At 45.9% G+C, this 25353-nt stretch overlaps 1 protein-coding gene across 2 annotated transcripts in view; it reads right to left on the reverse strand.

The window, feature by feature from the left end:
• Positions 1–25353, reverse strand: part of BLTP2 (bridge-like lipid transfer protein family member 2) — a 727711-nt gene that overhangs the window by 419589 nt on the left and 282769 nt on the right. For both annotated transcript variants that reach the window (XM_069226186.1, XM_069226185.1), the window contains exons 18-20: positions 21865–22067; positions 21620–21738; positions 20994–21214 (exon numbers count right to left, since the gene is read on the reverse strand). In XM_069226186.1, coding sequence (XP_069082287.1) covers positions 20994–21214; positions 21620–21738; positions 21865–22067 — 543 coding nt within the window. The remainder of the gene's footprint in view (positions 1–20993; positions 21215–21619; positions 21739–21864; positions 22068–25353) is intronic.

A 25353-nucleotide genomic window follows, 5' to 3' on the forward strand; every position in this document is an offset into this window, starting at 1 on the left:
GCAAGATGAATGGCATCCGTATTTAATATTCTAAGTCAATCTGCACAAAACATTTTGGTTCATGGTGGTAGTCGTCACCCTCTGCAGGCTCAACTTTCTGCATATAGTTTGCCTCTGCGATCCCATACCAAAACTGTAGCAGTCTGGTGGGCTAAGGATAAACCTTCCTCCCCGATAAACAAGCTTTTACCAACTAGACATGAATCCTCAAATTCTGTAAGGTGTGCAGGGAAAGCTGGCTGTGGCTGCATGTGTCTAATCTACTAAGCCCCATGACCAGTTAAAACTAGTTATTTTTATTAAACTACCTGCCAGACCAAAGAAAGCAAAAAGGTATAATCCGAGAAAAGACCTTCACTCCTGATTAGAGGAGTGTTTCATGCTTGAATGAAGGTTGCTCTCCGATTTCCCACCAATACACACAAAGGTGGATAATCAAAATACTGCCCCCCACCCACCCACAAAGGCCAGTGATTAATTCAACTGGACTTTGAAGAGTTTCTGCCCAAAAAGGAGATCTGTCTGGGTCAGAGACTTCTTGTGAGAGGACCCACAGTGTTATGAACTTCCATGACAAACCTGAATGGAGCAGCATCAGCACGCACTTGACAAACAGGATGATCAGGCCCAGCTGACTGAAGCTCTGCAAGGAGGCCAACTCCAGAATGCCGACCTGGAGCGAGGACATTGCTGTCAACTTGGCTGTGTGATCCAGAGCACAAGGAACTGCTTTAAATGATTGAGTGTGGTGTGTCCCTACTGGTAAATGACCCATTGGGTATCATACAGGGTCTACACCTGTGGAGATTTAGCCCCACAGAAGGGCAGATCTATTTCCTCCTCAGCACAGCTCTAATGTCCAGTGATTTCTGAAAAGGCCTCTCTAACTCCAACTGTTCAGCAGTACCAAACGGTTAAGGTCATAGCTAGCCAGTGATCCTATATCCCAAGTCCAAATGACTGAACTGGTAAGCACAGTGGGTACCCCATGTTCTGCTATATCCCCTGAAGAACAAGTTACTTACCTTTGGTAACTAATTATCTGGTAGAGACTATCTAGCTGCAGATTCCTTACGTTAGAATTCCCTGGCGTCGGCTTCGAATCTGGAATTTTTCTGCTGAGCAGTATCCTGCGCGCACCGTCAGGTGGTGTCATTCGGATCTGCGTGCGTCGTCCGGCTTTGTGTGGCGTCGTCAGCGTCGTTGGAGCCGTCTGTGATGTCAGTCTTCCATATAAGCACCACCCTGGCGCATGTACGTCAGTTCTTTTCCACAACTTCCCACGCCAGAAGCGCAGAGTCATGGTAGAACCAACAAGTATTTTGTTTTACACTTGAATGTTTGAGGAAAAAGACATGCCCTTGACAAAGGGAAAAATATGAAAACATGATGTATATATCTGCGGAGCGGGAAGGCCTGGGTTGTCACAGTTTCGGGCTGGTCTGATCAGGACTCTGGTTGGGACACCCCTTGAGGTCACAGAATATCCTAAAGAGGTAGTTTATTGGGGAAGAAGAGCAGCTAAAGGCATACACGGAAAGGACAGCTATGAACAGGCACTGGAAAGTAAAAGCAGAGCAACCCTTGTGAACAAACAGGAAACCGATTACTAGTGGACAAACACGCTGGGGTTGTACACAGAGTAAGGCGCAGAACCTCCCACAGTGACAGGGAATGTCAATGCCTCTGTGCAGTTTGCTCTTACAGATAGTCACCCTGCCAGCCCCATAGAAAGGAGGCAGCAGAAGTGATTCTGTCTCTAGACCCTAGAGCACAGACAAGGAAAGTACTTACATACACAAGACATGATCTTGTGGGTCCAGCTGGAAACACAGTGGCGATTCCTGAGAAAACAGCAATAGCACACTGGCACTGTTAGGCACGAAATACAACGTATAACACTGGACAAGGATGGGGGCAGGAATTGCCTCCTGGAAACCAGGAGCCAACCCCAGAACAAAGGAGGACACGTATACACTGGTGAAGACTGATAGAGCACTTACCAGACAAAATAACCAAGAAGAAACAGAAACAGAGGGGAACAAACTAAGAGGCAGAGGCAAGAGCTAGGAACAGGCTCAGGCTGAAGCAAAGGCGGGACTAGGACTTGAAAACAGGGTGCAAACTTCTGGCTGGAACAAACAGAGACAGGACTGGGAAACTGAGAGCAGGCTTTGGCTGGAACAGACAAGGACAGGACTGGAATACAGGGAGTAGGAAATGAGCAGTAAACAGGACTGGGAAACAGAGAGAAGGTTCAGGCTGAAACAAGGCAGGAGCAGGGCACAGAAACAGGGAGCAGGCTCTGGAAGAAACAAACAGGTACAAGGCTAAGAGATAGGGAGCAGACTCTGGCTGGAACAATCAGGAGCAGGGCAGAGAAACAGGATCAAGCTGGAACAGAACAGGAACAATCCTGGAACACCATCCGACAAAGGGTCTGTAACACAAAGGAATCAATCCAATGCACAACGGGGATCTTGAGGAAATGTCTGCTTATAAGCAGTTCCAAGCTGGGCTGCACAGGAGAGGTCTCAGGTGTGTGTAGTTTCAGACACTTGCAAGTCCTGGAGGAGAGGATCCGGTCTTTGCACCAATGTTCCCCACAAAGAGTTGGTTGTCCACCCGGAACTCTTTTGTGCGGTCAAGGCAGAACAGTAATGTTTTTTTGGGGTCCAGCCGATGGAGACGCTCCTCTTCTTTAGAGGGATGCTACACAATGGGAGACTTAAAGATGGTTGGTCGGGCAAGCGAAGAAAAGCCGATAAGGCAGAGAGATTGCCCTTAAGAGTCCCTAAGGAGAAAACCTGTTGGGCAAATGATAGAATTAAAAGAAGGATATTAGAAAGAGAAGAAGAAAGAGGATCAACAGACCTCTCTGTACAATATGATACAAAACGTTTCCACTGGCAGGCGTAAATCGACTTAATAGAGGGAGCCTGGCTGCCAGAATGACATCACAGACTTCAGGAGGGAGGTCATAAACCATCAACTGTCACCGCTCAACCTCCACACATGAAGCCGCAGAGTTGACAGGTTCGGGTGGAGAACCTTCCCCTGCTGCTGCGACAGAAGATCCTCCAGAAGAGGCAACCTGATTGGAGAACTGATGCTCATTTTGAGAAGCTCTGGATATCAGACTCTTCGTGCCCAACCCGGAGCCACTAGGATTACTTGGGCCTGGTCGTTCTTGATTTTCTTGAGAACTCTGGGCAGAAGTGGTATGAGCGGAAAGGCGTGCAGGAGGTCGGAGCTTCACTCCTGACGAAAAGCATCACCTAGCGATAGCCACCTGGAAACTCCAACACGCAATACTGCGGACATTGCATTTTCTCTTCGGAGGCGAACAGATCTAACCAAGGCTCTCCCCACTGCAGAAAGAGTCCTTGCGCCACCTCCTAATGGAGACACCATTTGTGATTCGCTAAGCATCTCCGGCTGAGTTTGTCCGCTCTGGGGTTCAAAGAACCTGCCAGGTGTTGAACCACCAGGGTTATGCCCTGATGTTCCAGCCATGTCCAGAGACATAGAGCCTCTTGACAAAGAGTCCACGACCCCACACCACCCTGCTTGTTGCAGTACCACATTGCAGTGGTGTTGTCCGAGAACACTTGCACTACCTTCCCTTTCACAACAGGAAGAAATGCCTTTAATGCTAGTCGGATCGCCCGAAGTTCCAACAAGTTGATATGGAGCCTGGATTCCGCCGGAGACCACATACCCCTGATCTCCACCTCTCTCAGATGGCCGCCCCATCCCAGAAGTGACGCATCTGTCACTACTGTGAGATCTTGTTGGGGAAGGGAGAGGAGTCTGCCTTTGACCCAGTCGCAGTTCACTAACCACCACTGCAGATCCTTTGCAGTTCCCTCCGCGATCCGAACCATGTCGGTAAGATTTCCCTGATGCTGTGCGCCTATTGGAACTTCAGGTCCCACTCCATAGCCCTCATATGCCATCTGGCATGTTTGACTAATAGGATGCAGGAAGCTATGAGTCCCAACAGCCTCAGAGTCTGTCTCACCGAAATCCAGGATAAAGGCCGAAACATTGGTATCACAACCTAAATATCCTGGACTTGCTGCTTGGGAGGATAGACCCGATACTGCACTGTGTCCAGAACAGCTCCAATGAAAGGAGCTTCTGGGAAGTAATCAGGTGTGACTTCGGTAGGTTTATAGTGAACCCCAGTGAATGCAAGAGGTCCGCCGTCATCTGGAGGTGGGTGACGAGGGCCTGGGACGTCGGAGCCTTCAACAGCCAGGTAGGGGAAGACAAACCCCTGACATGCGCAGATAAGCTGCCACCACCGCCATCACTTTGGTGAACACCCGAGGGGCACTGGTGAGACCAAAAGGAAGCATGGTAAATTGAAAGTGCTTGTGGCCCATCTTGAACTGCAAGTAACACCTGTGGGGGGGGGGGGGGGGGGGGGGAAGGATGGGGATGTGAAAATACACATCCTGCAAGTCCAACGCTACCATCCAGTCTCCTTGGTCTAAAGCAGACAAGACCTGAGCGAGAGTGAGCATCTTCAATTTCTCCTTTTTGAGGAAGAGATTGACATCCCTTAGATCCAGGATAGGGCAAAGACCCTTGTTCTCTTTGGGAATCAGAAAGTAGCGAGAATAACAACCACTTCCTACTTCTGACATCAGGACCCTTTCAATAGCTACCTTGGTCAAGGGAGCCATAACTTCCTCGCAGAGCAAAACCAAATGGCCCTCCATCAGTCATTCTTTTACCGGTGGGATAGAAGGAGGGAAAGACGGGAAGGGAATAGCCCTTCCATATGATCGCCAAGACCCATTTGTCTGTTGTAATGGAATGCCAGAGAAGGAGATTAAATTGAATCCTCCCTCCAATTGGACGGACATGTGTCTTGCAGAACCACACTAGGAGGGCTTGGGCGCTGTGGAGGGGGCTGTGTGGTGTCCGACCTCTGGCCAGACCCTCTGGGTCTGACAGTACCACGACCATGTCCTCTCCTGGGACGCTCTGGAGCCAGAGGATGGTGGTGTGGTACCGCGCCCCTTCAGAAGCCTCGTAAGGGACGGAAGACAGACTTCGGGCGAGGTGACACGGAGAGGCCCAAGGATCTGGCCGTAGCTCGAGAATCATTGAACCTCTCAAGCGCAGAGTCTGCCTTCTCACCAAAAAGGCGAGAGCCATCAAGGGGCATGTCCATCAAACTCGACTGGACATCCCCTGAAAAGCCAGTAGAACGAAGCTAGGCGTGGTGACGTAAGGCCACTGTCAACGCAATCGCTCAACCCAACAAGTGGGTCGTGTCTAATCCACACCTGACTGTAAACTTTGCTTCATCTCTTCCATCCTTTGAAGCTGGGTGAGTGTGTCCAGTACGCCCTCCGGGACCTGGGCCAGCACATGTGCCACCGTATCCCATAAAGTACAGGAAAAACGACCCAATAGGCAAGAGGCGTTTACTGACCTCAATGCCAGGCTGGAGGAAGAAAACAAGTTCTTTCCAAGTTGATCCAGCCTATGGGATTTCCTATCCGGAGAGGCGGAAGGGAAAGCACCATGGGAAGTGGAGGCTTGGACCACCAAGCTCTCCGGGGTGGGGTCTTGGGTGAGGAAACTAGGGTCACTTGGAGCAGGTGTATGGTGGCTGCCGACTGTCCTATTCACAGGAGCCCCTGTGCTGGGTTTGGACCATGTTCCCAGAAGGACGTCCATTAGGGCCTCATTGAAGGGCAACATCAGCTCGGATGTAGTCACCCCTGGTTGAAGCACCTCAGTCAGGAGATTCGTCCTGACTGGCACCGTGGGCAAGTCTAGGTCCAAGACCTCAGCTGCCCTACGCACCACCATAGCATAAGAAGCACCCTGCTCCGTAGCCACGTTGGGAGGAGAGAGCATGCCAGTATCTGGAGAAGTGTCCAGGCCACTGGCTTCCCCTAGATCCTCATACCAGTCCTGTTCTGGCATCAATCCACATTGTAAAGGGTCCTCAGACCCCTCCAACTCTTCTCCTGTGCCTGGCTGTTCAAAATAAGGCTCAGGCAATGATCTGACCCTAATCGGCGCAGTCGAAGTCAGAATCAGGGTTGTATGACATCGTTCCGGCTCCGGATCAGCCAGAATAAGGATAAGGCTACCACCAGTGGGCGCCAGTGGTGGAGGAAGCATCGACGTCTGACCCGGCGCCGGAGGAGGTGAACTGTGAGAGACTGGCGTCAGTCTGGATCCACTAACGGATCCTGGGGTCCACAACGGTGCCGAAGATGCTGACGTCGAATCCGATGGGGCCCCTGCTGATCCCCAGGGCCCGAAGACCCACCCAAGGATGCAGCCTGCTCAAAAACAAGGCGCATAAAAGTCTTATTTGAGCGGGGATCGCTCCGGTCCCCGGAAAAGGGGGAAGACGCGAAGTCGGCCCTGTCGATGGCTCCACGGAACCACGCTCGGAACGTCGATGATCCTTAGATGCCTCGTCGGCTGATGGAAGTGGCAAAGGCGAAGTCTGCTTGGACTTTTTCTTCTTGTGCCTCTTACTTGAATATTCGGAAGACCTTGAATGCGAGGAAGAGGGCTCCAGGAGCGGTGCCACGACCTCCTCCTACTGCGGGACTGTGACCTCCTAGGAGTTGCGCCGACCAAAGATGGCTGTCGGGCCACAAGATGTTTGAGGGATCTCTCCCTCAAGGCCTTCGGAGCCATTGCCCTACAGTTGGAAAACAATGTCGAATCGTGGTCCTTTTCAAGACACACGGTGCGGATCCGTAACCAACATGGTGCAATGACATGCACCACATGGCTTGAATCCTGGAAGACATGTTCAAACAATGAAGCAAAAAACCTTGACAATCGTAGAAGAAAAAAGGGGTAGCTCTTTCCGGATCTGTGCTTAAAGGGCGCGGAAGGAAAAGAACGGACGTACGCGCGCCAGGTGGTGCTTATATGGAAGACTGTGACGTCAAAGACTGCTCCAACAACAACATGCAGCGCCGGACGCACGCGGATCCGGATGACGCCACCTGACGGCGCGCGCAGGGTACTGCTCAGCAGACAAATTCCGGATTCTAAGCTGACACCAGGGAATTCTAAGGTAAGGAATCTGCAGCTAGAAGTCTCTATCAGATGTTGAAAATCTTAACTGTGATTAGCCAATCTAAGATAGGAGCACTGGAATTCAGTACCCACGGTGGACCTTGCTGTAGGTTCTATACATCTAGAGTCCATCCTACCTGTGGCTACCAGTTGTAATCTAGAACCTATACTGGCCACACTTACCAGTTGTGATCCGAACCGATGGCCCAGGTCCAGTGAATGCAACCAGAGCACCAACCACTGTACCTCTGGTAGTCATGTTAATTTGTACACAGTGCTATATTTGTACACAGTACTATTGAACTTGTCCATGTCACCATGAATTAAACCTTTGAGGACTAAAGTGTTCCAGTTTTGATGGAGGGTATACATTTTAGACTTATCTTGTGGGCAAGGTCAGCCACAAACCCACTTTTTTGTCATGTAATGTACCTGTGGCCACCAAGGAAGAAGAGCAAAAGGAGAGGACTATATCAAGCATTATATATTTTTATTTCTCAATTTGGAGCCTCTGCTCAACAGATTGGCTGGAAAAACTGTAAACTCAATGTTACATGAAGACAGACCAAAACAATGAAGGCACACCTTCTCACATTTATCCATGTGGCCCTAACACCTACATTATCAATCCTTTAAAAGAGCTTGGGGTTGTATCCCATCATTAGAAAAAGCTTGCACCTCAATTGTGTTGCATGCATCAGAATATGAATGATCTGTTTCCCTTTACCTTTATATAAAGAATACATTTGACTGGACACCCAGATGTTGTATTTACTGTGAAATCGGTCTCTGAATTGCTAAGCTACTACCACCTCCTAGAATAAGACTTGACTGCTCAGCTTCTCAGTCCTTGCAAAGTCGAGTGCGTGAAAGGACTAACTTGGTTATGCAACTTGAGTGCAACAATACATGTGGACTTTGGACACAAGTAGTAAATGACAATACCCACCACTGACTACCTAACATATGGGATTCACAGGGAATAGGTCCCCTGATGTAATATATCTATTTTCTAAATTATGCAATTCAGTCCTGATGCCAGGTTGGGTATGAAGCCTTCTACTTACTAACATATGCCTCATGCTTGGAACAGGTTCTGTAATACAGGATGGAAGTGGTTTCAAGTTTAGGGGATCATGCGACCCCACAAACATTTTATCTGGTAGGGAACGTTTACCAATAAAAGGTTGAATATAAGAAACAACATAGAAAGGAAAACCTAAAACTACTGTCATTTTCTGTAAAACAAATAATAAAATTAGTTTTGAGAGGCTTTGTGATGGGTTCCACATCTGACCCTTGGACTTACAAGACCCAGACCGTGGGTTACACAGTAGCAGTGTTTAGCCAATTTGTTACTCCTTTTCCTTGTGCTTTACCAGAGCAGCTATGAAAAAATGACAAAGCATGTAGACCACAAACACTGGAGAATATTGAGAAGTGGAACAAGTTATCTGGGTGAAGTCAGGATACAAAGAGCTTAACCAGAACCCAAAATGAAGTTCAGAGTAGGAAGAGTGGAAAGCGAAAATGTGACGGAGTGGAAGAGAACGAGAATGGCAGCACTAAGAGTGAAGGCAGGAATCCCTTACTACTTATCACTTTAGGCGCCATGATTGCTTTAAAATTCTCTGGGTTTACAACATGGTACAGTACCTCATACAGAGTTGGAAGCACATTCCACTATCAATCCTGGTCTCTTCTGAGACTTTTTCTGGATTTCCAGTACAGGACTGCTAAAAATCAAAATCCAGTAGGTTCATCCTTGGCGTGAGGTCAGCTGTCCGGAAGGTCTCACTGGACTACAAGTTGGGGTCTTACGATAATGTGTACCACATTAGACACAGCTTCCAAATGAAGACGGACACTTTCAGAGGTTTAGAGTATCCAGATTGGGTTTAATGATAGTGTCACTGCTACACATTGAAAGTCTTAAAGCTCTAACCCTGTGCACAAACCACAGCTTTATATACATGTGAAGGTCAACTCTTAGCACTCACCAACCGCCCTCAAAGGTCTGTCTCTATTCCCAGCCTATGTGGCCCAGAAACAGCACAACTTTTAGGAAATATAACAAATCTGCAAAACTTGAAGGGTTTTATTTCATGTCAAAGAGATGTCCACTCAGCGAGGAGTATGTGTTACAGTTGATTCTGTGATTTTTTTATGATTTATGCCTTTAGGTTGAGAAGGGTGAGTTTATTTACAAATTTACTTGTTTGGAGAGGCTACAAACGCTGCACCAGAACCCTTCACTACTTATAAAATTGCCAATGGAGATATGAGTAGTGCAGCTAAAACAATTACACCAAAGTGAAGCAGAGAGGGAGTGGTGCACAAAGGTTTTGTAGTATGGTGTTTAGGGAGAAGGGTAGGAAGAGGTCAGGGAAGTGAGGATAATAATTGCTCTCTCTCCCCCATCTTCGGAGATCAGTGATGCAAAATGTGAAGGGCAGCTTTCAGAGACTAGAGGTATGTTACGAGGGCTGAGGGGGAGGGGGTGGAGGTGGCAGGAGAAGGTCAGAGATGAGATATGAGATAGTAGTGATGCAAGCAATCCCGATGTGGAAAACGTCTGGATGTGCTCAACTCAGGGCCCAGCAGGCAATAGCATGGCACAAAGAGGATCAAAGGAATAGGGCCTACTAAAGGAGATACTGGAGTGTGAAGAAGGGCACAGTTAAGATGGGACACTGTACCTGAGGTAAAGTGACATGTCTGATTTAGAGGGCCTGAGTCAGGCTATAGCCTGCATGAAGTCCAGTTATTTGGGGAATGAAACACATGCAATGAGACGGTTACCAAAGACTTAAACAGATGCACAACTTGTACAAGCAACGGACTGCAACACTTACAGGCATGGACACAATTGTTTTGGAACACACGTTGGCATTCAAAAAACGTATGCAGGGACAATATCCAGACTAAAATGTTAAAGACGAAAAGGGTGTCATTGAGGGGGTATGTTTAAGCAGTCCCTAAGGGGCATCCATCTGTCAACATCAAATTTGAAAGAATGCATAGCTGGCCAACTGGAGAAGTATATTTTTACTTACCAGTAGACATCTGTTTGTGGTATTCAGTGCTGTAGATTCACATGCTTTGCATAAGCTCGCCACCTAGAGCTGAATCCGGAGTGGTACAACCTTGTTTTCTTCGAAGAAGCTTTTCAAGTCACGGACCGAGGGACTCCTCCTCTCAGTGATACTGCACATATGCATAGAGTCCTTTGTTAGATTGTTTTGTCCGCAGGCAGGAAAGTAAAGTAATGTGAAGAGAGAAAGAGATGTCCATGCATTGTATCTACATATGTACAATATTTACATGTTAACATAACTGCAATGGCCGCAGGCGTCCGAGGAGGAGGGATGGTGCCAGTGAATCTACAGCACTACATGCCATGAACAGATGTCTACTGGTAGGTAACATTTTCCTTTCAATGGCATGTTTGGCTGTAGATACACCTGCTTTGAGCACACTGTGAAGCAGTTCCTCCATAAAGAGGTGGCTAGTGTGAGGGTTTTGCAACTGTTTGGAAAAGTGTTCTAAGTACTGCTTGTCCAACTTTGTCCTCCTAAAGTGCTACTACATCTACACAATAGTGTTTTGTAAATGAATGTGGTGTAGACCATTATCTGCTTTACAAATATCTGCTATAGGTATGTTACCTATAAATGCCATTGAAGCATCCTTTCTCCTAGTGGAGTGTGCTCTAGGTATCATAGTTCAGTATTGTTTTGCTTTAGCATATGACGTTTGAATACACTTGACTGTCTATCTAGCTATACCAGTCTCTGATACAGGGTTTCCTTTATGGGGCATTGAAAAGGCCACAGAAAGTTGTTTCTGTGACTCCCTAGACTCCTACTTCCACTGCAAGATTGCAGACATCCACAACAGCTTCAGCACTCAGACCCCCTCCCAGCAACCACCGAAACACCACAGACTCACCACCGACCAGCCTCCTGCTCTCCTGGACCCCCGTCAATGACAACACCATTGAAATCATAAACACCATCCACTCCGGCTCTCCATCCGACCCCTGCCCTTACCAAATCCTCAACAAAGCAAGCTCCATCATCGCACCCCAACTCCAGAAGATCATTGTAGGAAGCTGGCTCTGTATATACTATCTCAAAGTGAGAGATAGTGTGCACAGAGTCCAAGGGTTCCCCCTTAGAGGTTGACAGTGGCAAAATTAGATAATTCTAATGCTCTATTTTGTGGCAGTGTGGTCGAGCAGTAGGCTGATCAGAGGGTAGGGTTAAGCATTTGTTGTACATACACAGGCAATAAATGAGGAACACACATTCAAAGACTTACCTTCAGGTCAATAGTTTTTATATAGAAAAATATATTTTCTTAATTTATTTTAGAACCAAAAGATTTGAAGTAAATACATAAAATGCAAGGTGCTCCACACAGGTAAGTAGGGAACTTTGAATTAAAGCCGTAATACACACAGTTTATGTTAATATGGCAATAAGCTATTTTAAAAGTGGAAACAGTGCAAAAATCAACAGTTCCTGGGGAGGTAAGTATGGTTAAGTTTCTGAGGTAAGTAAAGGTAAGTAAAGCACTTACACAGTCAGTCTCCTGGGCATAGGCAGCCCACCGTTGGGGGGTTCAAGGCAACCCCAAAGTCACCACACCAGCAACACAGGGCCGGTCAGGTGCAGAGGTCAAAGGAGGGCCCAAAGCACATAGGCACCTATGGAGAACAAGGGTGCTCCGGTTACGGTCTGCTGGCAGGTAAATACCTGCATCCTCAGGGAGCAGACCAGGGGGGGTTTGTAGAGCACGGGGGGGTCACAAACAGGTACACAAAACACACCCTCAATGGCACAGGGGCGGCCGGGTGCAGAGTGCAAAGTTGGTTTCGGGTTTGTTATAGAAAGCAATAGAGGGACCCGGGGATCACTTAGGCAATACAGGCAGGGCACAAGGGGGCTTCTCAGGCCAGCCACCGAGTGGGCTAGGGAGAGGGCCGCCTGCTGGTCACTCCTGCACTGGAGGTTGGTTCCTCTCAGTCCTGGGGGCTGCAGGTGCAGTGCTTGGTCCAGGTGTCGGGTTCCTTGTTACCAGGCAGTTGCGGTCAGGAGGAGCCTCTGGATCCTCTCTGCAAGCGTCGCTGTGGGAGTCGCAGTCATCTGGCAGTTCTCCCTGTAGTGTTGGTTCTCTGGAGCTCGAGCCGGGGGCATCGGGTGCAGAGTGTGAAGTCTCACGCTTCAGGCAGGAACAGCAAGTTCTTTAAAAGTTGCTTCTTTGTTGCAAAGATGTTGCTGAACAGTGCTGCTATTCTCAGGAGTTTCTTGGTCCTTCGGGTTCAGGGCACTCCTCTGGGTCCTCAGAGGTCGCTGGTCCCTGTCGGATGCGTCGCTGTGCTGGTTCTTCGAGTCTGGAGACAGGCCAGTAGGGCTGGGGCCAAGTCAGTTGTCATCTCTGTCGTCTCTGCAGGGCTTTCAGGTCAGCAGTCCTTGTTGTAGTTTGCAGGAATCTGATTTCCTGTGTTCTGGGTCGCCCCTAAATACTAAATTTAGGGGGGTGTTTAGGTCTGAGGGGCAGTAAGCAATGGCTACTGTCCTTGAGGGTGGCTGCACCCTCTTTGTGCCTCCTCCCTGAGGGGAGGGGGGCACATCCCTATTCCTATTGGAGGAATCCTCCAAAACCAAGATGGAGGATTTCTAAAGGCAGGGGTCACCTCAGCTCAGGGCACCTTAGGGGCTGTCCTGACTGGTAGGGGACTCCTCCTTGTTTTTCTCATTATTTCCTCTGGACTTGCCGCCAAAAGTGGGGGCTCTGTCCAGGGGGCAGGCATCTCCACTAGCTGGGATGCCCTGTTGCGCTGTAACAAAAGGGGTGAGCCTTTGAGGCTCACCGCCAGGTTTTACAGTTCCGGCAGGGGGAGGTGAGAAGCACCTCCACCCAGTACAGGCTTTGTTCCTGGCCACAGGGTGACAAAGGCACTCTCCCCATGTGGCCAGCAACTCGTCTGGTTGTGGCAGGCTGGCAGAAACTGGTCAGCCCCACACAGGGAGTCTGATTGGTATTCAGGGGGCACCTCTAAGATGCCCTCTGGGTGCATTATACAACAAAATGCACACTGGAATCAGTGTGCATTTATTGTGCTGACAAGTTTGATTCCAAATTTCCCAGATTTCAGTGTAGCCATTATGGAACTGTGGAGTTCGTGTTTGACAAACTCCCAGACCATATACTCTTATGGCTACCCTGCACTTACAATGTCTAAGGTTTTGCCTAGACACTGTAGGGGCATAGTGCTCATGCACATATGCCCTCATCTGTGGTACAGTGCACCCCTGCCTTAGGGCTGTAAGGCCTGCTAGAGGGGTGACTTACCTATGCGACAGGCATTGGGAGGTGGGCATGGCACTCTGAGGGGACCTCTTTTTTAAAATGTTCTAGTGTGGTATCTACTTGTGGGCAAAAAAGGTGCCCTTTATTGAAAGGCATGTTTTACACTGCCTGTTGTACCTCTGGCTTAAACCCTGAACACCTGAGTCGAGCATGTCTTCTTATAATGACACTAGTATTAATGCTGCGTGCGTCAGTATCAGTAGCGTCCAGTGCGCAACAAATAGAATTATTTGCAATAGCATGTCGTTCTGCAATAATTTTACAACCCTTTTTACAATGCTCCTCAGGAAGATACTGAAGAAGATCTTACATTGCATCCCAATGAGCCCTGTCATAGCGTGATAGCAAAGCCTGTGCGTTAGCAATACGTCAGTGGTTCACTTGCCTGCTGCATCAAATTTTTTACTTTCCTTGTCAGGAGGGGAATTGCCTCCTGTGGACTGACTATTTGCTCTTTTATGTGCAGTTGATGTGAATAGAATCAGGAGGAATCTGAGACTTTCTAAACCAAAGGGTCTGTGGGTTCAGGCTTATTACATTTTTTTATTGACTCAGGGAGTGATAATGCGTGCTCTTACTGGCTCCTTAAAGATCTCATCAGCATGCCGAAGCATGCCTGGGAGCATAGGAAGAAACTGACTTTCTTTATGAGTTGTAGAAAGGGTGACAAATAGAAAGTCTCTCTTGATAGCGTCAGTGTGGTACATTATGGAAGGCTGTGCCCTGGCTATGACATTTATTATGAGGTGGAATCTTCAGGTGGAGATGGTCTAGCTGGGTAGAGATCTGAATTATTGGGTGTTGTAGGATCTGGATCATATATATCCCACTGATCTGGGTCATCTAATATGTCCCCTAAGTTATGAGACCCATGTGGGGGTGAATTGCCTGGTGTAAATGCTGACAGAGGTGGAGGATTAGGTAGAGGTGGAGGAGAAGGAGCTGGAGGTGAAGGAGGAGGTGGAGAGGATTGAGGAGAAGGCTGGGGCAACGATGGAGCCTTACACCTTTGAAGGCAGAGAGGTATTAAGCGCCTCCTGAAAAGTTAATTTCCTCTTTAAAGGAACAGGGGGTGATGTCACAATTTGACCTGTTCCCTCCTGGATATGAAGTCTGCGCTGCACAGAGTCCATTACTTCTAGAATTGGCTCCACTGGTGAAGAGGTGTTGGAAGACTGTCCGGAATCCAAAGGAGTGGAGGAAGTCTTATTTAAAATTTTTGACTCCGAAGTCTTTGGTTGATGCAACAGTGTCGGCACCAAAACAGGAGGCGGCCACCTTTTTGGTCAGTACCGAAATAGTTTGCACCGAAGCCAAAGCGTTGCCACCAGCCGAGCTGAAGGGCGGGGCATCCAAATCAGTTTCTCTGTTCCAGCCATGGTTGAGAGACCGTGGTAAACTCACGACCTCTTTCGATGTGGTTTTTACATTCTATGTAGGGGCTGCAGGGACCTTTGCACTCACGGTGTCTGCCAACTGCAACGGTCAGCTCTTGATGTCAGACTAGACGTCTGAATCGGAGTCTTGGATACAGAAGGCATCTTAATGGACTGGCTCCTATTGGGCATGCTCCTCCCTGGGGATGTCTGGTGTATTATCTGGAGTCTGAGACGCCATTTTGAGTCGACAAACTCTTCTGTCTCCAAGCGTCTTCAACCAAAAGGCTCGACAGGTGTCGCTGTTTTGCTTGGTATGTTCAGGGGAGAGGCACAAATTGCACACCCGATGTTGATCGGTGTGGCAGAATTCTGAATGGCATTGAGGGCAAAAGGGAAATGAAGTCTGTTCCATAAGGTCTGCTTAGTGGGATGCCACGTGGAGGATGTAGGGCCCGAAGAGGGGCACGGACCCCCCCCCCCAAAGGGCAGAGTCGGTTCCGGAATTGAAAATCTGAACCAAGCACAGACTGAGGAAACGCAATCAAAACAATACTGTCGCTGAAAAAAAGATGGAGAGAAAAATCTGTTTTGGACTGGATCGAGCGGAGAACTCTGAGCAAGAGGAACACACATCCGAACCCGACAGTGGAGAGAAAACAATCTAACAAAGGACACAATGCCCATGCGCAGTATCACCGAGAGGAGGAGTCACTCGATCCCGGGACTCAAAAAGCTTCTTCGAAGAAGAACAAGTTGTACCAACCCAGACCCAACACTAGATGGCGAGCTTATGCAAAGCATATGTATCTAAAGCCACTCAAGACATCGTACATACTGCTAAAAATCTGCACTGGAGAGCAAATCACACCTCAGAACATCAAAAGAATAAAGGAAAATCTTGAAAACTGAGATATCATCCACGCTAAAGTATCAACAACTCACAGAGAAAGCAAGGAGTACTGAAGGCAAAGGACCATGCAAAAGGGCGATAAAATGCACTCAGAACACGATGATGGCCAATGATACAGCCTTCATGGGAGATGGATACTTTGGGTTTGATGAGAATGAAATAAATGGGGTGTGTTTTTTAAAGGCCCTATGGGGAGAAGGCATTGAGAAGGGAACGGAAAGGCTAATATAGGAGAGCTTGATTGATGAGGAAAGCGTAGAGAACACCTTGGCCCACAGGTATCTTGGATTCAAGTTCTGCACAAACATTGCCTTCAGCAAAGACCTATCCACAACAGTTTTCAAAGTTAGTACGGGGAAGATGGGGAGGAAGGTTGAATAAGCCGCCAAGTAGGGGACAATGGGAATAATCACTTACATAAAGGGTTAGTGGTTTAGTTGCATAATGTATGTCAACACTCGGGATGATACATGTGGCAAGGTTAAATGCAAAAGGCCAGAATACCCCTAACAAGACGAAATGGAGACTGGAATCTTCTCAATGCCTTAAATAATGCTTTTAATCACATAAACAAAACAGTTTTATTATAGGAGGACTAGGCCAGGCTGAGACAGAGGATTCCATGCCCAGTAGTTATCTTTCAAAGATGCCAGAACCAGCAGGATGGTTATCCCCAAGAAAGAAAAGTTCCTGTTTACATTTAAAAAAAACTGTGTACACAAGCATCCAATATAATAAACTTGAAAGAGATAGTTAAAACCACACGAACACAACTATCACAACTGTAGCTATGTACACTCGTGTTTAGAACCAGTATTAGTTACTGATGGAATTCCCTGAGAGAGTAGTTAAACTAACAGATGAACATTTGGTTATTGAGGGAATGGGAGGGACATTAACTCCATCCTGAAGGGATATTTGGATAGATCTAATGCCAAGGTTCAATCAGGGGTACAATATTATAAATGGCACATTACAGAACAAGTGCCTTGAATGGGGTGCCAGGAGTGCATGCCATTCAGAAAAGCATAACTACACATTTAAACCTATGCTAATATGTCGTATATCAGGATAGACAATAGGAGAGATTTATGGGAGATACTGGTATGGTACCTTCACTGTCTCTGACCATGTATAAGTGACAAGTGAGACTAATCTCGACATGGGATGGCATAATTCGAAATGACAGATTCAACAATGCTTCATGTACAAGCCCTGTTGCAATCGCACGCATGAGGGTCTCAATCAGCCAAAGTTTTTAATTCAAAGAGTTCAAACAGCAGAGCGGTGTTGGCATGTGGAAATTCGTTAAGCAGTTATCAGAGGACAGGGTATAGTGATAAGGACATAAATGTAATGGGGCTGTGGTCTGACCCCAAGAACTCAGGAGTGAAATTAGGGTTTTTCAAAAAGAAACATAAGGTGTTGATTTTCTGGCAGATTTGTGAAGACTAAAGGGGTTAAATCAATGTAACTACCTCCTCATGAATAGGGAAGGTCATCCATAACAGGTCAAATAAACCATTTATGAGAAAAGCAATAAAATGCATAGTGTTGGGTTCTAGAGCACAAGAAGGTTAACATTCCTAAAGGATGGTAAGGGGTACCAGTCACTGCGAAGATCAACATTGGGTTAGGTTTACCGAAATTGCATAAAACCACCAAATCCCTGTACCTTATCTATGTCATTACAGTGTGCTTAAATACTTTTTGGCTAACACATAAGGAACTCTTGACATCACACCCAACCGCTTTCTGCCTATTCATATAAATCCTTTGTTCTCTCCAACAGCAGGAGGAGTGACCTTTGCTAGAAGATCTGAAGGGTCTGCAGAATGATCAAGAATATATATGAAAAAGGAACAATGAAGTATACGGAGCAATGTAAGCAGGACAGAGGGTGAGAAAAAATTAGCAATTAGAGATTACCAAATCAGTCACTGGTTGGTCAACTCTGAGATAAGGACAAGGTCTACTGGGAATTTAACAAAGTTTGAAGTTGGCATATTCAAATTCCGAGGCTCTAGGCAGAATTTCATATTTCTCTTGTACAAACATCTGCATGTCTACTCAACTGTCCAAATGTTGATAATACACCACTGTGATAACACACACAGAGGCAACATTGAAAAGGAAAGGATTATGCTAAATGGAAGAATCATTACCTCCCTCTGTGTCATAGAAAGGTTATCCAGAAGCTGATGTATAGATGATACTACATGCTGATGCAGATGAAGGGAATTAATGAAGTCAAAAGAAATAGATGCTGGCAGGTCTGTGGGAGGACGTGGGACCTCTTGGATATCTGGGGGTGCCAGAGCCTTGGGAGGTGTTGAAAGAAAATGCAAAGTATTACTTACATTACTAATGGTATTAAACGGCCAGATGACAATTTGTGATATTGAGGGTTGGGAAGAGGAATAATGGATTGAAGGGGAGTTGGGCCAGCTGTAAAACTAATTAATGGTCACCATGCCAGTGATACGTTTATAGGAGAAAAGATGTGGTTCCCAAAGCTTAAATGTGGCTGACGAAGGTTTAGAATATGCTACTACTGGAGATTTTACTTAATTCCTGAATGGAGTGACCAACAATACCAGCTTTAATCAGGATCCTTTCTGAACTGCATAACAATATACAACTGAAATATAGTATGCTTGACCAAGCTGTAAAGGTTGCAACCGTTACACTGCTATCTATCCCAACATTAGTTTATCTGTATTATCACCTAGATTAAAAGGGAGTCCAGAAAGGGGCATACTGAAGGACAGAATATTAGTATTACAGCTCAAATATTTGTTTTGAAATTATTAAATTAAAACTTTCCAAACAACATTAAGCTGATTGTATTCGAACCGTAAGGTTTGAGACACGAGTCACTGAACTGTAAAGCTTGCTCAACCAAACTATTTGCTAGCCCTTTTAACAACAAAGCAGCTGTGGAACACATCACATATACTCAATAAAATTATCATCAGGTTTTCATGCAAACTGGTGTGAGAAACGTTGGGACGAATGTCCACCACACAGTTTTGTCCTGCCCTTGTACTCTTTTCTGGATAGACATGCATTTTTCCTTCAGTGAACTCCAAAATAATGTGAGTCCACAAAGGATTATCACATTTTTACTAATATGAAACACCAGAGCTAGGCTCCGATGTCACAGGGAACATGTCAGTGTACTCCACTTTTATCTGGGGACTAGTGTCCACTGTACTTAAGCTACATGTAGACTGACAACAGTGATAGGATAATCCTAAATGAAGGTTGAGGTATTTTTACATGTATGCTTATGGGGAGTGTGGGACTGCCTAGTCTATACTGGGTAAAACCTTTGAGGTCACTAGTAACTGAGGGATCTTTTACCTTCATCAAGTCTGGTACTCTAGGACATGCACGGAAGGCGCATGTATTTTTTCCCCTCATACACAATGGTGAGGACAGGTAAATGGTGGAGTACACTGGACTCTGTGTTCAAGTGCTGTTCCTTTTGAGTGATGCTGCTGGCGTTCATCTTGAAACATCTACCTACATCTAGTTGTTTGTGTTAATGGGAGGTAGTCTAATGGGCACCTTTAAGATAGCTACATTTCCCCTGCCAGGCTGAAACCTATCCCACCTCCCTTTTTACCATAGAGCAGCATTTCTTTGGATATGGTCTGTCTGATGCTGGTCCAAACACAAATTGAGCAAGCTACTAGCCTTTGGAGGGAGCTATGTCACCCGGCATGAGGTGATCATATCAAAATCATGTCACTCCAGAATTGGAGGAGCATGTGAGATTTTGAAAATGGCAAACCACCACTGTTGACCATAGGAGGAAGTTTAATATTGGTCTATTAGAACAGTACACTATTCAACATTTCTACACAACAGCACAGAGGTATATGTACACCAGCAAAAAGGAGAAAAAGAAGATAAAGTGGGAATACTGACTCCTGGCCAATTCCCTTCTAGACTTGGCCCTCAATCTATCTCAAAGATTCCTGCGTGATCTGTGGAAGAAGGACGATCTGCCGGCTTGCTGGAGTGCCCTGAGCCTGCACCAAAGACAAGGTCTTTCCAGCCATCTGCCAAAAGTATGAACAACTCAACAGTCCAGGAATGTCTCCATCCCCTCTCCTATAGTCAAGAAAGCTAGTAAGATCAAAGAGCCTGGTCCATTTCAGATCTTCCCTGTGACCCTAGGGTACATGTATTTACCTCTGAATTCATCCTGTGGAGTTCCATCACATGGAGGAAGTCCTCAGGATTCTGGGATCATTAGAGTTTCATTTCTAGCTCTTATAGGTCTAGAGATACTACTGGATGACTAGTAGATCTTGAGATCCAGGCACCCCAATCTTACAACACCTATCGACACAAACAGGGAGACCTGAAACCTTTTCTAGCCCCTGTCGTCTAGTGACTGTTTTCACAGATACCAGCACACTGGATCACCCAACCAAGGACACCTCTAAAAGGGAAAATCTTACTTACTGTCAAGAGTGGGCTTTTCAGTTCCTTAGTTCTGTAGAGAACACTGGTATTTTTTTATCATTTCTTTGGTCCTGTGATAGGGGTGCATTTGGTAGCACATTTTCAGTTTCATCAAACCCAAATCACATCAAACACAACTACAGGTCTGTTAACTGTTGTTTTTGAAGTTGCTCTGATATCTGTCTCAGGAGAAGTGCAATTAGCTGTGGCCCAGGAGTTACAAGTAAGTAATCAACAGGCTCAAAGCAAAAACTATTGTGCCTTAAACTCAGAGCTAGACATTTCTTGACATTGAAATTATAACCTATTATGTTTGAGGGTTTAACCTCACACTTACTTGGTGAGTTAGTCTTGTTTTCTCTATCTCACAATCCCATGAACATTTTTAAAGGGGAGTACCTGGCCATCCAGTTACAGTGCAACAGTATTGTGGCCCCATGACGACATAGCCAAATTACATCAACTGTCGGAGGACTACACTCCAGTCTCAGAAGACATCTATCACAGTAATAGGGCCACATCTTCACAGATAAGAGAAACAGACACAAACCATCTATCCATCTGTGCCTGCCACGTTCCTTCTTTCACTGTCAAAATGTATACATTTCTCTGATATAACACATTAATCTGTGCAGTACTTCCGGTATCCCAGACCTTGCATTGGTTATATTTTACCCTCCAGCCATTTCCACAAGGAATCCTAATCTGCACCAAACATAGTGAGACACTCACTAGGTTAAAGCAGTCTGCTCACCCAGAAATCCACAACTCACCAAGGGTATTCTGAGTAAGATCCATCTTTATGGATAGGTTGAGGTTCTCAGAGCGGAAGGCTCGGTATGAGTCGTGATGCTGGCTGGAGGCAAATTCTGCCATGAACTCCGGGGATCGTAGAACAACACTGTGGTGATCATGAGGGTTACCATGACACAGCCATTGTAGGTCCAGGGTCATGCACAGGTCAGGGAGGTGAAGAAAACAGCAATCGTCGTACCTACAGGAAAAGAAAATCTATGGTGTCACATACCACAGAGCACTGCCCATTACAAGCATCCCTAGAAGTGTCCTGAAAGACAGCAGATTAAGCTGTACCTAAATAAAACATTAATTATACTTTGTCCATTTATTATAACATTAGTCGTGATAGGTTTGGTGATGCACTCAAGAGCACTTCACCTAAACATGGATCTCCTTCTAACAAGGATTGCCAGGACGGTAACAGAGTAACATATCTGATTCTGTTTTTGACGAAGGATTTAGGACCAGCCCAGGTACAGGCAGAATGGCCCTCAAAACACCCAGTAGACAAGGTTGGTAGATAAGGTAGACCACCAATGTAAGACAAGCCAGTGAAGTGAATATAAGCATCCAAGGCTCACCATTCGTGTTATACACTTACTTGGAAGCTGTTCGGACGTTGACATCAAGATTCCCCTTAAAGACAAACTGCCCAGGGTTCCACTTGAAGCTTAACTTATTCCACTCCCAATGCATGTTCTCTGTGGTGTTGTAGGGATCCTAGAATGAACACAGAGTGTAAGTGCAGTTGTCTACTGGCTAGCTCTCTTTCATCAGGATTGTAAACCAAAATAAGATTTGGTCCACCTACACAGAGAGAAGCTATTAATCTGGAAGTGTTCTTACCTCAGTTGCTAACTGGTGGAGGTTGGCTTGGTCGATGTCCATGTGCCAGTGCCCATGAAAAAGCAGTCTGCTTTTGTCCCACCATGGCAGTAGGGGGCTTGGATCCACTGAGGGCTTTGATAGTAGATCAATAGCCTGTCCGACTAGTGTCCATGCAGGGTCCCAGCATGGGCCCCAAACAATGGTATAAAGGAAGATCTCAGCTACAAAAAAAACACAAAAAAAAAAAACACAATGTACTCTTTTACAGTGCACAGAAGGCCTTAACTGCTCAAACACTCCCACAGTGGCTAAAACATCTCACAACAGCAGTTTTGTTGTCCAACCTGTTTGTGTGTTTCTATGTGTTACAGACTAGGGAAGAGTCTCACAACGTGATTTACACAGTGCGGTCAAGAGTGGGAAGCTATGCTTTTCACATGAGGGGTTTCCCGGTTCCATTGCTAACACCTTTTCCTCTACTTCCCCTATTCACCCAACTGCCTGCTGATTAAATAAACATACAATCACCAAAGAACAGGAAACTGTCCATACACAACAATCTGCGAAACATAAAACTTCAAATGGGGATGCTTTTTGTATTTTAATTTTAAAACAGTATTTCCCTCTACAGATCACCCTCAGAAAAATGGCCAGGCAAGTCTTCAGCAAGAATGGCAAGTGATCTTTGCTAACTTCAACCTTTTCAGACAAAAAGGAACAGATGGGTGAGCCACTTCTACAGCCCTCCAATTCCTGGTCCCATTTCCAGACTGATGAGCCAGTCTTACCTACTAAATTTACTCAAGGGTGCTGCTTGGGCAGCACACGCTACCAAAAGTGCCTTCATCGTGCAAGGAAGGAGATACTGTGATATCCGGATGCTATGCACTCACACTACACCAGATACCAGACTTTTTCTTTTTAGCTGTAGATATCTTGGCTACACAATCCTCCTAACAGTATCATGCCTCTTTCCAAGGCTTTCATTCTTATTTCATGTCTATGAGAGGTGTCAATTCAGCATTACCTTTCAGATTTTACAGTTACTTCCAGCTGGGGAACAGGAAATAGAACATGTACATTAGAAAGTATGTTTTATTGCCTTGGAGGAGAAGTGCAGGTGAAAAAACAATAAAACAAAAAAAATAAAAAATAAAAAAACACTTCTAACACTATTCACCCCATTAGAATTTCTTGATTATTTTGGGTCATGTGCCCTGTGTGTTGATAATCATATCAAATACTCTTAAATGTGTATTTTTTAGGTTGCATTAATAAATGTATCCTTCAAAGTGCTTAGAACCCAGCAATAGCATTTCTAGGGCACTTTTAGCAGGGAGTAGAGGAGGTGGTGGCTGTGCTGGTGAGATAAATAGTTAAAGTCTGGACCAAACACTTGTTGGAAAAGGAATGTGTGACATTTTCAAAAAGTCGTGAGGACATGCAGATTTAGGTTTCATCACAAAAAATCCAAGTGCAATTCCTGAAACAAGATGCGGATCTGACAGAAGCACCATTAATAATGTTATGGAACATAATTCAACTTGGATTTAGAGTTCAGGGCAAACAATTCTCCACATTAATTTGCACACTGTTGCTACTAGCATTTTGCTGGTAGTAGCCTATCATGGACTTTCCTTGGAGTGATTCAGTATTACTGTTCTGCATTAGCCTGTGCTAATGCCAGAATAAAATGTTATGTTACGTACCTATGGGAACAATATTTCAGGTGGATACATAATCTTCCCATATATTACTCACCTTCTGAAAACTACTTCCAGGCTTCAGACTTGTCTGGAAGGAAAATGTTACTTACCCTATAAACATCTGTTTGTAGCTTGTATTGTTGCTGATTAACATGCTTTGCATATTCCTGTCATCTAGTGTTGGGCTCACGGACTTAAAACTACTTTTTCTTTGTAGGCGACAAGGCATAGTGACTCCTATGACTGGTAATGTTTATCGGCATCAGCTCCATTGTTAAATGGCTTTTCCGCATGGCGGGTGACAATAAAGAAGGGGCACGGAATGTGCAGGAAGACGACTATGCAAATAAATGTTTAAAGGAGGAAAGTAAAAGCAAAGGCATATGCAAGAACCAGAGGTGGCATGTGAATCTAAAGCACTACATGACATGAACAAATGCTTACAGGGTAAATAACATTTCCCTTCCGTGGCATGTTTACCTACACATGCCTTGCATAGATTGTAAAGCAGATCTCCAGTAAGCAGTGGCTAGCCAGAGGATGTTGTAGAATATTGAAAAAGTGCAGGTAGAACAGCCTGGGCTATCTGAACTTGTTGGCGAGCTAGCAGATCCACACAGTAGTGTTTGGTGAACCAGGCAGCTGCCCTACAGATTTTAGCCATAAGGAATAATGCCTAGAAAGGCCATGGAGGCCGCCTTCCTGCATGTAGTGTGCCTGGGAGATGCAGGGAGACATCGTTTGACTTTGACGTAGCAAGTTTGGATGAACTTGAGCAGCCACCTTGCTATTCCAGCTTTTGAAATTGTTTAACTTTGTGCGTTTTAGTGTGGGTGACAAACCAATACAAAATGGTTTACTCCTATGAATGTAATACATGAGGGCCCACTTTACATCTGGTGTAGGAAGAGCTCTCTCTGCCAGTTCACGGTGTGGAAAGAATACAGAAAGCTAAATGGTTTGATTGAAGTGGAAAGGAGATCAGCCTCTTAGGTAGGAATCTTGGGTTAGTTCAACAAACTACCTTGTCAGTGTGAACCTGCAAAAAGACTCTTCAAGTGTGAGAGCCTGGAGATCACTCACACGCCTAACAGAGGTGCCAGCGATGAGAAACGCCACTTCTGAACATAGAAACTGTAAGGGGCATTGAGTGGAGGGGTTTAAAAAAGGGCACCATGATCCCAATGAGCACCACACTGGGATTCCAGGAAGGGACTGGAGTTAACGTGGGTGGAGGGGGAGAATAACCCATTTACGTTTTTCCATAAAAGCTTTAATAAAGGGCACTCTGAAAAGTGAAGTGTGTCCCCATTTTGAAGGTATGCTGCAAATGTAGTCAAACATAAAAGTTTGGATGTGTAAGACAGTCCTGAGCCTTGCAAATGGAAAAGATAACAAATGATCTCTTGTACTGTTGGGTTCAGTGAATCAATGTGTTTCAGGATCCAAAGTGCAAGGTTGAGCTGCTTTGGGTTGGGATGCCTAACTGTGCCCTGACTTTGAGTGAGGAGATTTGGCGCTTCTCGTGCGAGACTGGAGACAACTCTAAGAGAGTTGTGAACCATGGTTGTCTGGCCCAAGTGGGAGCCTTCAGGATGAGGGTGAGAGAGGTTTGCCATAGCCTCCAAACCACATAATAGTGGGAGAGGTGGAAAAGCATAGGTAAGTATCTGCGATCAGGCCATGCAGACAGCATTGCCCAACGAGTGCAGGTGTGAGTACCTGGAGAGGATGCTTGGGCATTTTGCATTTTCAGTAGTGGCGTAAAGATCTAAACAGGGGTACCCCCAACGGTGGAAGA

The sequence above is a fragment of the Pleurodeles waltl genome, chromosome 3_1 (genome assembly GCF_031143425.1).
Source record: "Pleurodeles waltl isolate 20211129_DDA chromosome 3_1, aPleWal1.hap1.20221129, whole genome shotgun sequence".
NCBI lineage: Eukaryota > Metazoa > Chordata > Amphibia > Caudata > Salamandridae > Pleurodeles > Pleurodeles waltl.